The following is a 15,228-nucleotide window of genomic DNA, read 5'->3' as shown; positions in this document are numbered from 1 at the left end:
AAAATTATGCATATCTCGCAATCGAATATTTCGATTATTGTCGATTTATTTATTCGTCACGTTTTCTCGCAAATTTTAAATCGCGATTTATTTAGTAAATATTTAATTGTTGATTTCGAAATTTATTCTATCTTTTCATTTTGAATATTTCCTTTAATAATCTATACAAAATGCGTCAGTAATGCAAATACTTTCTTTTACAATCGAAGAAATGATCAATAATTTTATTAATGATTCTTTCGATCACGATTATTTACGTTATATAAAATTTATTATATTCTATTATTGCATATCTATTATTAATAATAAATGTCACGTAATTAATCTTTGCTGATCAGTCTCGTCTAAACTATGTAAAAATTTTTAGTAAATTTTATATTATACGTATATTTTGAATATTTTCGTGTAATAAATTATTCCATGTAATAAATTATTTTGTATTAAATTACGAATTATATTTTATATTAAATTTGTATTATATTTTGTCATATATTTTGTAATGTATATATATATATATATATATATATATATATATATGTAATGTAATTATTTTTATGTTAATTAATAATTTAATATGTTTATGTTAGTATGTTATTTTAATATTTTTTATGTCAATTAATAATTTATTTTGTAATTTATTTTGTAATGTGTTTTTTTGTAATTGCAAATTAATTATAATTTATGTTACATATATTATAATTATGTAATATATATTTTATATGTGTATTATATTTTCTGTTTGGAAACTCTATATTAAAAGAAAATAAAAATAAAATAAAAAAGAAATTTAAAAAATTTTTTCTCCTCGATGTTTTTCTACCTTAACGAAGGCATTTGCCAGGTGGGGAGGTTTGAGTACTCTCATAAACCTGAGACCTACGCCGGCGGTAATGTATACTGTATACTGTATAGTGTATAATAAATACTTCTAATTATGATTTATAGAAATACGGTTAAAAATGTTTTTATTCCACAGCATTCTCTGTTTTGTAAATAAAAATATATAAATATGACAATGAATATAGAAAAATATTTATTTCATCTTTGAACATTACATTAGAAGATTACAGTATCCTTCGCGATTGAATAATTTATTTACTATCAATTTATATACATGTGTCTTGCTATACAACACTGGTGCTACCGGCATTTTGTGCACATAGGACGGAACAAAACCAGAAATTGTGCACATTATATATTACTCTCTGAGAACATTCATGGACATTAATTTTGCATTAATTCATGTACACGTTTTCAATATCCAGAAGGAGAATCGCTTTCAGGAATCACCTAAAAGCAGACCATAACATTTTTCAAGCCTGAATTCATAGTCATTTTTCAAATCTTAGATCTTGTTTCCAATCTCAAGTTTCAGCTATGGACCTATATTATATTCGAATATAATTTTTTATAATTACAATATTTTATATTATATTCTAATAAAATATTCTAATTATAGGTCCGTGGCTGAAATTTGAGATTGGAAATGAGATCTAAGATTTGAGAAATGACTATAAATTCAGGCCTAAGGCCGGTATTCATAGTCCGGTCTTACATTTAGGCCAGGTCTACAATAGACAAGAAATATGAAGAGAATACTCGACTGTGATTGGTCAATTTCTTAAGGCTTAGGGCTTAAATTATCTATTGTAGACCCGACCTTAAAATCATCTTAAGAACTCATTCAATCAATCAAATAGCTACAATGCAGCTATTGATTGGTGGAATGAGAGCTTAAGATGATCTTAAATGTAAGACCGGACTATGAATACCTAAGTCTTCTCTCTGGTACACATTGCTTATTATCAGCGCGAGTTCTGCTTTTCTGTTTCCCGCTTTTCTGCCAAGGTGTGAATGCGCCCTAATATCTGACTATCTACCAATTGTCAACAGTCAGAGTCCCTAGAAGGAACCGAATGCGCCTCAGCCAATGAACGTGCGACGCAGGCGCAGTTTCGCGGCCGCTAGCGGGACAAAAAAGCGTAGTGGAAGGGGAAGAGGGTGGTAGAACCTCCCCGCGCATCTCATACGCATATTCCCGTACTGAAAATGGCCGCCAGCTGTCATTCGCCTACGAAGTGTGGCTTGTTGTGAAGGAACGCGACGCGAATTCGGCGCAGGACGGTTCTCCGGGCGCGCAGGACGCCGCGAGAGCGCGATGCAATTACGTAACGACGCGCGGCTCGCTGGCTGAGATCGAACGTGATCGCTTGATAGAAAGAGAGTGAAAGAGAGAGAGAGAGAGAGAGAGAGTGAGAGAGTGAGAGAAATATCGAGTGCGGATAGAGGAGAGCGGGGAAACGAGAATAGAAGTATACGACGCGCTAACGACGGGGTCCCCTACGGTGTTGCTTCGACGGTGTGCCATAGTGCCATGAGAGTGTAACCAGTTCGGCTGTTTACAGTTTTTATTTTATGCTAAGTGCGCCGTGACTAGTCTGCATCTACGCGGGGTCGACGGTGCGGCTGATCGTCCTCCTCCTCCTCCTCCCCCTCCGTCTCTTCCACCCCGAGTCGCTCGCCGCGCGAATCGGTCTCGCGACCGCGTTCTAATACCGTTCACTCGTCCCGTTGCGATACGAGACTTCCTCAGGATTTCTCTCGATTTACATTCTACACCCTGAGAACAGCCAAGGTAGGATTTCATTTAATGCGAAATTTTCCTTGAATGCTTTTTGGAGTATTATTACTCCGTTTGCGTCGAGAGAGATGTTTGTTTGACTTAACGAATTTTTTGCCTCATAGCGATATCCATATTCTTATGTTGAAACAATAGCATCTTAGTACAAACATCCCCAGATACTAAATTTCTTGTGAAATATTATTATGATCAATGTAGAATGAAAGTAATAATTGCTTTGTATTTCTAACAAAAGGAAGATATTGCTATGATTATTCTTATTTTAATCTTCCTGCGATAAAAACTTGCATATCATAATTTGAATAATCTAACGAGAGATTGACAAGAATTTTATTTTCAGGAAAGCAGCATGGGTTCCAGTCAACAATTCTCTCTTAGATGGAATAATTATTTAAAACATATTACTTGTGCTTTTGACACATTAAGGACAGATGAGGACCTTGTAGATGTCACTCTGAGTTGCGAAGGCAAAAGGATTAGGGCGCATAAAATGCTTTTGTCAGCATGTAGTACATACTTTAGAGATTTATTTAAGGTAAAGTACTTGTAATGATTGAACTTGTAAGTTTATGATACTTGTTATTTATTTGGCTTATTACTTGTGCATTTCAATACAAATATATCTTTTACAATGATTGTTCATTATATTATAGGAGAATCCGTGCCAGCATCCTGTCATAATATTCCGTAATGTAAAATTTGATGATTTGGCTGCCTTGGTAGATTTTATGTATCAAGGCGAAGTAAATGTTGTCCAGGAACAGTTAGCAAGCTTTCTCACAACAGCGGAACTTTTAGCAGTACAAGGTCTTACAGATGGCACAGGAAAGGATAACGATAGTTTAGTAGAGGTAAGATATAAAATGATATAAAATCATAAGTAGACTATAGATAAAATATAGATATTTAATAGATGTTATATATATTTTATATTATTTTTAGGATGACATAGAAATTCCTAATGAACCTGAAGTTCAACTGCAGAATATTTCTGGCAAATCCACAGGAGATAGTAAGAGGAACAAGTCACCATCCTCTCCGATGCCATATCATGCCATCGAATTGCAACCCGAAGTGCCGCCAAACAAAAGAAGAAAAACTCGAGACAGTACGAATGCGAATATGGAAAAGAATTCAGGGAATGCGAAGGATTCCGAAGGAAAAACGTTGGAAAATCAGACTGGCCCGGGTTCTGATCCCGTTGAAATAATCCCCCTTATGCCGAATTTAAAACTGGAGATGCCTGAATACCTGGAGCAAGATGGTAGCAGCTGTAGTTACGAAGATCAGAGTATAGGCGACAATGCACTCAGTAAAATTACAATAGACGACACATCATCGAACACGCCTGATCACGAACAGAAGCCCGATATCAGTCAAACGTTTTACTCGAGTCAATCGACATCAGATGGTTTGGATGGCAAACATCAAACAGATGTTGGTAAGTATCTTTGTACATGATAATTTCTTAGAATTTTCAATATTTCTTATTTCAATATTTCTTATTGCATTTTTATAAATTTTCAACATGTATTTTTTGTTTGTTTGTTAGGACACCTACTTTCTAAACCAAGTACCTCAGGAGAAAGAGTGACACAGGAAGCAGTACAAGGTGAGTAGATTATTCATTTTATAATATGATGTAGTCTGTTGTGTTGCCATGATGAAATATATATATATATATGTACATGTGTAATTACAATATAGAATTACAATAGATTTGACAAATTAATGCTTATTATAGATTATTTTCTTATTAAATTTTCAAAAATTTTATATATAATTTAAGCCATAATTTAAAATGTATTATTAAATTAAAAATTATAAATTAAATTAAAATTATAAATTAGAAAAGAAACAATTTCTTGATCTAAATTTATATTTCACTGCTTGTAGTTACTGGAATTATATAAAATAATATACATGTACACATAGTAAATGGCAATGCACATACATCAAAGTTTTGTATCCACACATGGTCCACGATATAAAAAATTACACAATTTTTCCTTATTATTTAAAAAGCACATCTATATACATTTAAATTTAATATATTAAATGATGTTATAAATTATAAATAAATTTTATACATTAATTGCAATATAAAAACTACTTTTTCATACACAAAACTACATTCTAACTTCTATGGTGATGGATTAATTGCATGTATTGTGGGTACAAAACCAAAATAATATAAATACCTTGATACATGAAGCATTAGTATATATAACTGTTACTTAGTTTCATGGATTAAGGTTTTGTAACAATTTCTTAATAATAATAAGAAGAAAGACGAGTTTTCTTCTTATTGTGATATATTGCGATCTATTAAGTTTGAGGGGTAGTTAGTTGATTTGAGTCTCACATCAAACTGTGCGATGGTTTGGTAGTCAGTGCAGCTTTGCATCACTTATATGCATACAATGAAAATTAGAAAAATGAATTAAATTAAATCTGAAGGAAATTTTAAAATTTTCAGTGGAAATATTTATTATTACTTTACAATGATAAAAGTATTTGAGGGTTTATTCATAATTTTCTTTCATCTTTAGATTTGATTCTCGCTAATATAAGAAAATATTTAAAAATAAAGAATAGAAATTGAATAATGAAAATAAAGTAAAGAATTTGAATAATGAATTTGAATAAATGTATACAAAATTTTATGAAAATAGCATCATATTTTATTGCGCGTGTAATATAATACATTTATCAAAATTTATTAGATTTTGCTATACTCTATAAAACATTGTTGATGCTATTTAATTTTTGGTATTACGATTATTACTTGCACTGAATTTAGTAAAGTTGAATTCGCAATTTTATAAGCGAATATCTAAACATTTATATTTATATTAATAATTTACATGATATACATTTCCTATTATGGAAAGACTATTTTTCTTTCCAAGATCATATGGAGATTTACATCTTTAGTGTACAGAGTGCATGGTGTTTTGGATGTAAATGTATGGTACAGGCACTCGGGTGTAGGTTGAATTGTAGCTACTAGTAAGCATTGCCAAGTGCTGTATGTGTGCCGACAATCATCAACATTCCTTTTTTTTTAATAACTTGATCAAAGCCACCACTATATTCCTCATGCGCACTAACTGTAAGCATATTTCTGTGTATATACTAAAAAAGAAAAAAATACCTTTTGATGCTGGTTCGAGGAAATTTCTTCAGAAAAACATCCAATTTGTGTGTATGACGCGAATTTCTTTACACATACACACACTCACACACATGTGCACACAATTTATTTGCATGTAATGTTAATCTTAAATATGAATATTGATTTTTGAACATTAAAATGAAAGGCTGTGAGTCACATTTATAGAATTAGTATGTGCTGCAAAAAATCAATATATGTGGAAGATCTCTCTATTACATTACTTTACAAATAATTTAAGAAATTATTTGCTTAACAATATTTATTTTTTTTAATAAATATTCTAAATCTATGTTCTAAATATCCTAAATACTATTCCTCCGATAAATAAACATCTTTAAATTAAAATTTTCTGATTTGATAATTTTTGAAGTTTATATAATATTTTAATTATTATAATAATATAACATAATATTTCTATTTTAAAATTTATTCACAAAATTTATTAAATTAATGTTTAATTATTTAGTAAATTAATGTTTAATTAATTAATAATTTATGTTTAATTTAAAAAATAGCAATATATAAACTTTTATCGAATAAGAAACAATATTTTTTTAAAGATTTTAAAATAAAGTAATAATTTTAATACAATTGTATAATATAAGTTGACTAATAATGTTGTTATTAAAATTATTCGATTTTGAACATAATTATGAATTTTGCTTTCGAATCGGGGTTTTTCTGCGATCTCAGCATCTCTATAAATATAAGAATCGAATAATGTTACGTAAAACTTATAACATGTAGCGATCGTTATTTTATCGCGATATACTTTCGCATAATCTCTTCAAATATAAACTAATAATTTTGAAATAGTCGGATGGTGGTGGTACTCTGGTGACAGTGGCATGCGTATAATCTTTTCTTAATATTTGGTAACTTAAAATCAATTCTTTTCCTCCTTGTATGCAACAAACTCTATATGGCAAATATGGGTGCGTGTGGGAAATACGGCGATCAGATTGAATCGATACTCCTCCAAAATCCGTTATTTTCTGATATTATTGTTTATTTTAAAAATGAATATTGACATATTTTCGTATGATTATACAAGAAATCCAAGTTCCAAAATATCGCAAAATAAGATTACATCAGCAGATGCAACATTACGCATACATCAAATTTAAAACACACATTTTATTATAAGATTATCTTTAGATATATATATATATATATATATATATATATATATATAAATCTAAATTTATATATATATATATATATATATATATATATATAAATCTAAATTTATATTAATAATTTTCATGTTTATACAATACATTCACGAAAATACAGAAATACGAATAATATATATTCGAGAAAAAGATGAATTTGTCTTATAAAAAATAAATTTTATAAAATTGTGAAATATCTGCTAAAAGAAAAAGTTTGAGATTATTTATATTATATTATCTAGATCAATATGTTAAATTTCTTCTTATTTCTTATAAATTTCATTAGTCAATTAAAAAATATAGATTGCAGATTACGCTTCCTCAATTTAGTAAAATTTTTGTCTATTATTAATAAATTATATAGATAAACACTTCCATTAAAATAATTTGGTTGCAGTAAACAACACAATCGATAAAAATTTTATGGAAACAAGAAATGTGAATAAAAATTAATAACGGATTTAGGAAGACTGTCGACGTCCGATATGACATTTTTCTTGAAAATTTCACGTGTCTAAGAATTGTGGAGGAATATTTCTTGACCAGACTTAAAATTTTTTGATTGCCAATATGTGTATAGCCGCTGAAAAAGAAAAAAGAGGAAAGATAAAAAAGAAAAGAGAGAGAGAGAGAGAGATGAATATTTTGACAGGTAGGTAATCTAAGAAATCTCAACGATTGTTATAAAGCAGAAGCATGAATTAGCTAGTAGAGAGTCATGAAGACATCAAAAAGCTTGTTCCTTCATTGTTCAAGTGCTAATGTTATTATCGTTTATCGCATCTGATAACGTGCGACCGGATTTGCGTTTCGCCTCGATTAACATACATGCGAATATTTTAATTCGCTAAATCGCAATTGTAAATCAATTTATAAACACAGAATGAACTGCGGATTGCATTTATTAAATATTTCGAATTTTAGAGCAATCAAAAGCATATTATGCGGCTTGGAATTAGAAAGACAAATGTTTAATATTATCTATTCTTATGCCATCAATTTGTATAGGATCGATATAGACAAGAATAATTTGATAGAACGATTTAATATTCATTAATATTGTTTAATGTTTATCTTCTTTCTACTTTTAAATCATGGATGACATATTTATTGCTGGTTTATCTACTTCCAAGTCTTTATTATCATTCGTTTCTCTATTCCGATCTCTCATTATGTTTGAGATTCGTTTCGTTGATATGCGGTCGATAGTTCTGTGGCGTTACGAGATTCACGACGCATCGTTGCTGAAGAAGTCGATGAAAAATCAAACACACGGGATGATGAGTGCTTGTATGAGAGAGTTTGCGTTTCGCACTTATAAGAGTGAGCCAATTCGTAATTTGTCCTATCGAAAAACGAATAAAATCGACGATGAATATGATAAAGATGATCGACGCGCGACTTTTCTATCCACAATAGAAGCAAATTCGTCGAGGTATTGATCTTTCGCAAATCGCGCAGCAGGAGGTTGACGAAGACATTCACCGTCGAAAAACACGAGAGGCTGGACACGTGAGTCAGCGAGCACCTTAATAAATTATAAGTAATCAGCGTCCTTATATCATCGACCGCACGAAAAAAATTCCCCTATCGAAGAAGATTTTATTGATGATCGTTAATGATCGAGAAAAAAGGTAGTCTTCTTCGGAAGCTCCTGCGACGAACAATGAAACTTTCAAAGACTAATTGACAAAAGAGATGTAAATTACTCTTACCATTGTTTCTGTTATATTAGAGAAATAATCTCGATGAAAAGATTAGATGAAACGATCGAGAGATTGGTCAAAAGAACAAATCCTGAACCGACTCGAAATTGCTATTACATTATAATCCACATGGCTTCATAATGAACTCAATAATCAATCCAAGCATATGTAAGACAGTCAACCAGATCAATATAAGGGGAGTGTAAAAAGAAAAGAAAAAAACATCGCGTTAACTCCTACAAAGAAAGGAATCATCGGAACGATGCAAAAATCCGCACATTGAAACTAGCACATGGCAATGTTATTATATACGTCATAATTCGCGCGATGTAAAAAAAAAAAAAAACAATGACCGCGACGAGAAATAAAACCGATGGTATGTCAAGTCACCGATGACACACGCTGTAGACACAGCTTTCTAGCGCCTGCTACTGCTGATGCTGTGATTATGGGATTATTGTGGTAGGTGCTGGGGGTTGGTGCTGTTGCTGCTGCTGCTGTTGCGGTTTCTTGTTGTTGTCCGGGGGATGATGTACACAGACAGGTCTTTTTTTGTCGTTGTATAACTATATTTAACCAATGGTTGCCTCTGCATGCCCCTACCGCGCCTATTACCTCTTACAAAACTGACTAACCCGACACAGCCCGACAGTGCATTGTGTTTGTTGTTGGCCACAACACTGTGTTTCTCTCTAGGAGGGTTTACGTACGTATCTGGTCAACCGCATAGCCTCAGCAAAGCAAACGGCCACGGGAAAGTGTGCGTGCACTGCAAGCAGCGCGGCATGGTAACGTCACGCGGCAAACTCAGGCAAACCCGCTTCAAATGCTGGCCCTGCAATGCCTGTTTGTGCCGTTGGCCATGCTTCGTCGATTATCACAAAATGCGCTCGATCCCGCATATTCCGCCCCCATAGCACCAACCCCATCGTAGCGCCTCGCCGGCAGCGAAAAAGGACTAACGTTCCGTCCGCCCCGCGATCGGGCCAAGCGCGATGACAATCGGTAGAAAAGAGACATCCTCGATATAGCTTCACCGAGAGAGAGAGAAAGAGAGAGGGAACGAAAGAGCTTTGATTAACTTTGTATGTTCACGCGATGCACGCGAGTCTCGTTGCTTCTTTTATGCAGGTGGGCTCTCGGTATATGTAATATCGCATATAGAAACTGAGCCATCGGATTTAGCATGGGACGAATTAATAAGGAACATTTGTTAAAATTTTGTCTGAACTTTATTTCAATTAGAAATTCAATGAAGTTCCCAGTGAAATTGTTACATCGCAGCGAGTCTGTATTACGTCAATTATGTTAAAAATGTTGTCTTTTTTTCAAAGCCTTGAACGTGATGATAATTTTTTTTTAAGTAGAAATTTGTAATTCGTGATTAATGTGCATTTTCATCAACATTTTGTACATAGAGGATATACTTTTCGGATTTTTAAGATATGTTTATTAATACTTTATCCACATAGATTCTTCTTTTAATTTGGATTTTTACATCTCTCCCATGTTAGGTAATATATATTCCATGTAAGGTATTTATTAATTGCTGAATTAATTAACTCGCGATTATAAATGTAATAACATTAGAGTTGTCTCTCTCTAATATATACAATGAGATAAAACGTTACGTAGTTATTAATTATTTTGTTAATTACGTAACATTTCATGCGTGCAAAATATATATATATATATATATATATATATATATATGTATATTGTTATATTACTAAAATTATACTATGGACATATCGATTATTGCGATAATAGTCGCATAACACTTTGAACAAACCATGATATTTGACGTGATGCTGCGCTGTAAGTTACATGAGATTATTGTTTCACTCGCTTAAGAGTGCAGTCGAAATTAATTTGACATTATTATGTCCGAAATTTTTATAAAATGCAATGTGATATTTTAATATTTACACGAAAAATTGAACATGTAAAAAAAAACGATAAGTAATTATGTAATTACTTATAAATTAAAACGGTAGCAATTTCGGTCAAATGATATAAGTTATTGGAAATTAGTATCATAATACCGTAATGATAAGAAATAAAATGTGAATTATTAAAAAATCATTAATTTTTAATTTTTTTACATTTATATTTATTATTATATTAGAGAATATTAATAAATCTCTCTTTGTTTCTCTCTACACTTTGCTTTGCGATAATTTGACCATAATTGTGACTGTTATATGTTATTATTTAATATTGAGACATTACGAATTTGGAGAAATGCAAAGAATTATAAGTGGCTCAATTTATGGCGAAGTAAAATCAATTTAATTTCGACTCTTTCCGTAAGACTGTTATATTTAGCCTTATCAATACAAATATTGATTAATCGTTAATTTTATCGGTCACGTGTACCGTGCGGATATACGTTATTTATTCAGGATCTCGTACAGAATAACGTTACCGTAAGGATTTGTAACCGTTTATTAAGAAAATGTTAAGTACAAAGAATAGAATAATTTTCTATCCGATAAGAAAGATTAAGGCAGCTATCATGATTTAATTCGTTACATTTGTAGGATAGTCTCCAAACTTGTACAGTATGTAACAAATGTAATATTTTTTAAATTAATCTGATGCATTTTATATTCTTTGCATAATTCCGCGGATCTCTTAATAGGATAGGATCCGGAATTTTACATTATCATATTTATAAGATAAATAATCACATACTCTTCTACAATATAATAATTTGCAATATTATAAATTATTATAGACTGATATTTTTATTACAACATTTATTATTTTCTCCATTTACATAAAGTTTAAAGAGCGAACGAATTGAATGTTTTCTGTCATTATTTTCTTTCTGTCTCTCTTTAAAATTTTAATCCAGTGTAGTAAAATTTATAAAAAATATTTGAAATGGACATTTATTTCAATTAAGAGATTGTATTTTATTATAATTCCTCTTGACACACAAATAATAAAATATTTCTCGTAACTTTATACAAGAGATTAAAGAAAAATTTTTAGAATATTTTTATTCTTTTAAAGATTAAGTTTTGAAAATATTTAATTTCAAAGAGAGTTTGTCGCATCCTGGAAAATTAATGCAAGCAAAGAAAATGAGATTTTCTCGAGGCAACTTTTTTAATAAAATGATGGATAATTATTAAAGCAATTTGTGAATTAAACGAACAAAAAAATAGACGACGAAGCAACATAAAAATATTATACAAGCTATAGCCTCAAGAAATCTATGCTTTAGATCCATATTATTGAATGTTTCAGTCAAAATCGTGAGGAATGAATCCTTCTCTGATATTTTCGACCGCCTGGGGGTTTAACGAGCTTCTGATCTTTCTTCAATGGTGTCGTGTGTCTTCTATTTCCTCTGTCTGACTTGATTAGGCTTGCTCTACTAGCTTGCGCTTATTACGCACTTTGTAGGAAAAGGGCGTGTAGAATTGACGAGGAGAAATGAGACATAATATCGCTGTCTTGCAGATATTTGAAAGCACTTTTTATTTCGTTTGATCTTGTATCTTTTATACAAAAATTATATTACTTATATGCATTGCAAAATATTTTTATACAAACATCTATCAAGTATATATTATAATGAAATAATACAAATATATATATTTGTATTTATAAGTGAAATTATACTTTTATTCATAAGCAAGGAATTTTTCATTAATTAAATATTCTTGTTTACAATAGTATAACATTGGAATATATATTTTCATCATATAATATTGGAATATATATTTTCATCATATAAAATAAAAAATAACATTGGAATATATATTTTCATCATATAAAATAAAAAAAGTATTATTTAAAAAAAATAGATGCTAATCATGGATAAAATTTGGATTTTATTTTACCGAAAAATCTACAAATTAATTCTTTTGCACAATAAAAGCGAAATTATTACTCTTAAATTTTAAAAGACAGCATCCAGAGTCAATATTTCACTATCAGACATAAACCATGCCAAGTGCTTTCAAATCTTTAAGACAGTCGCGATGGTGGTGAAATTTTTCTCTTCGACAATCAACCAGGCAATTTTTCAAGGGATAGATATTAGAGCCTAACTTTCTCGAACAGAACACGATGGTTGTCGATGAAGGACATTCGCGCTATCAATTAGCCCCCGATTTGGTTTCCAGAAAGACGAATTCACGCGTGCGCGCCAGCATTCGTGGCTAACAATGCGTGGTGACGTTGTGTGTTTGTTGTTTTCTTTGTAGAACGAGCCGCGGGAGACGCCGCCGCGGGTGGCGACGACGACGACGCCGACGCCATTTCTGCCAGCGGCGTCGCCGAGCTCGTCCCGGACGACGATTACGGTCAGTCCGGCGCTGCGGCGGACGCCGGCCTCTTGTTTCGCTGTAGAATTTGTTGGAAGGGTTTCAAGCACCCGATGTCGTTGACACTGCACAAGGATTTGCACACAGGCCAGACCAGGTGTCCGATTTGCCAGCGCATCTTCAGTCGAAGTTATGACATGAAAGCACACTTGCTGCGCATCCACAAGCGTCAACACACGTTCAGTGTGTTCGATGCAAAATCGAACTTTCGAAAGTGATGATGACTCTCTTTTCCCCTTCCCCCCCCCCCCCCGGGCTTCTCTTCCAGTTTCGATTTTCGTTTCTTCACGACAGTTTTATATGAAATATCTCATTGCCGCGAGAAAATATATGTAATGGCAGATTTTTTTGTGGTGCTTAGCCGAAATTAGCAGATGTATTTTAAGAGTACTTGAAGAAGTGAAAGTTAAAGATATAATTAAGCTTCAACATAACGTAAATAATATAATATACAAGGATACATTAGATTAGTTTCAAATGGAATTTAAGAACTTAATTCTTAATCTGATGTGATTGCTGTCAACACACCTCTCAAACTTGACGATAGCACACGACATTAAAATGTAATATTAAACATATAACGTCAGTAATTGAGAATGAAAGGACAAGCGAGAGATGTACTCTTATTCATTATAAAACGGAAAGTAAAGTTATGCTTAAAAAAAAAAAGAATGTTGAATAAATTTACTTATCTAGCCAAAAATTCTAATGGGTCGCAACAGTATTAATATATTAGGCCAAGTGAGAGACAGTATTTCAATAAAGTCATGCAAAAATTAATCCTCGAGTTAAATATACAGAGCATCCACTGACATATAAAGTGTGATATATGTGTCTGTTGTAGAATCATTAAAAGATTTGGTAATCTACCTAACTAGATGTCCACTGACTACTAAATACCTAGGAGATACGCTGGAAGATGAGCATCATGATAAATCTTCGAATCGGACTATAACATCGAATATATCACATCATAAGCTTAAAAAAAAAAGAGGTCTGGCTAAAGTAGTAAGGCAACCCTGTGAGAAATGTTACGATCCATTACTTAAAAAACCTGTTGTAACAACATTTTGTAATGATTGCATTGATAAGCCTCATTTATGTCTACGTTGCTTCATGATGATACATCAGATTACGCCCGATGAAAATTATTAAAGTTTCTCCATATAATCTCTTTACAAGGGCAAATATCCCATAATTCGTTGGCGCATGTGTTTTATGAAATCTTTTTTAGATTTCAATTTTTGTATTAAATATTTTTTTATTGTATTTTTATTAATTTTGTGCAAATATATGCATATTTTAGTTTGGATCAACAACATGATTATCATAACAACGAACATTATCTTATCGAAAATTAAGATATGTTTCATGAAATAATAGTTCCAGTGATCTTATGGCGAAGGACAAATTTAGATTTTTTTAGAATTTAATTTAGATCGAAAAGTCTAATAAATTAGTTTAGGCTGAGACTCTTTTTATATACAAGAAAGACAAAGATAAAGTTGATGTTGATCGAATTTGAAAACTGTAGTGTTGCATAAGTAATGCGAAAAATTTTAACAATTGTTTATTATTTATTAAAAGTTTATATATTGATATTTATTCTTATAAGAACTTGAAAGATCTTGCCAAATTATTAAAAGTTTATATATTGATATTTTATTCTTATAAGAACTTGAAAGATCTTGCCAAATTATGTAAGTTCAATGATATAAATGAAATTGAAGTATTACTTATAGAACACTCTTTATGAATGGAAAAATCTGTATTAATTTAAACGACGTGCCATGAAGTAGAAATATGACGCTAGAGATGTAATGAATTTTATTATTTTAGATTTCTATGATTGCTTTCATATATATGAAGAACTCTTTATGACATTTAAAACTGCAAGACTGTTAAATACGTAATTAATACGTGTAAAATAGGAATATTTTGTTATCATTATTAATTTTCATCAAATGTTTCTTATTGGTTTTGTATACCTATTAATCTGTATTCTCGCTGCACATTTAGCCCTAAACGTGACTGTTTATTCTTGGGATTTAATTTGTATGAATATTGCATTTAACGTAAATATGTAATATATTTGTCCTGTTTAGTTCTAAATGTGTAATGAGAGAATAAAAACTATATATTTTACAACTTTATATTCGAAAAACGTACATTTTCACGATTCGAG

The 15,228-nt window shown here is 31.3% G+C and overlaps 1 protein-coding gene across 8 annotated transcripts in view; it reads left to right on the top strand.

Moving 5' to 3' along the window:
• The first annotated feature begins 2,013 nt into the window (after positions 1–2,013).
• Positions 2,014–15,228, top strand: part of LOC105256171 (broad-complex core protein) — a 33,189-nt gene continuing 19,974 nt past the window's right edge. For 3 of the 8 annotated variants that reach the window (XM_025410153.1, XM_011265886.3, XM_011265885.3), the window contains exons 1-5: positions 2,015–2,635; positions 2,982–3,176; positions 3,295–3,492; positions 3,584–4,082; positions 4,194–4,253. In XM_025410153.1, coding sequence (XP_025265938.1) covers positions 2,991–3,176; positions 3,295–3,492; positions 3,584–4,082; positions 4,194–4,253 — 943 coding nt within the window. In that variant the 5' untranslated portion in view covers positions 2,015–2,635; positions 2,982–2,990. The other 5 variants (XM_011265884.3, XM_011265883.3, XM_011265887.3 and 2 more) reach the window with 5 other exon arrangements.

The sequence above is a fragment of the Camponotus floridanus genome, unplaced genomic scaffold (genome assembly GCF_003227725.1).
Source record: "Camponotus floridanus strain SB8 unplaced genomic scaffold, Cflo_v7.5 scaffold3, whole genome shotgun sequence".
NCBI lineage: Eukaryota > Metazoa > Arthropoda > Insecta > Hymenoptera > Formicidae > Camponotus > Camponotus floridanus.
The sequence above is the reverse complement of the archived record's forward strand: the minus strand, read 5'-3'. Positions and strand labels throughout refer to the sequence as shown.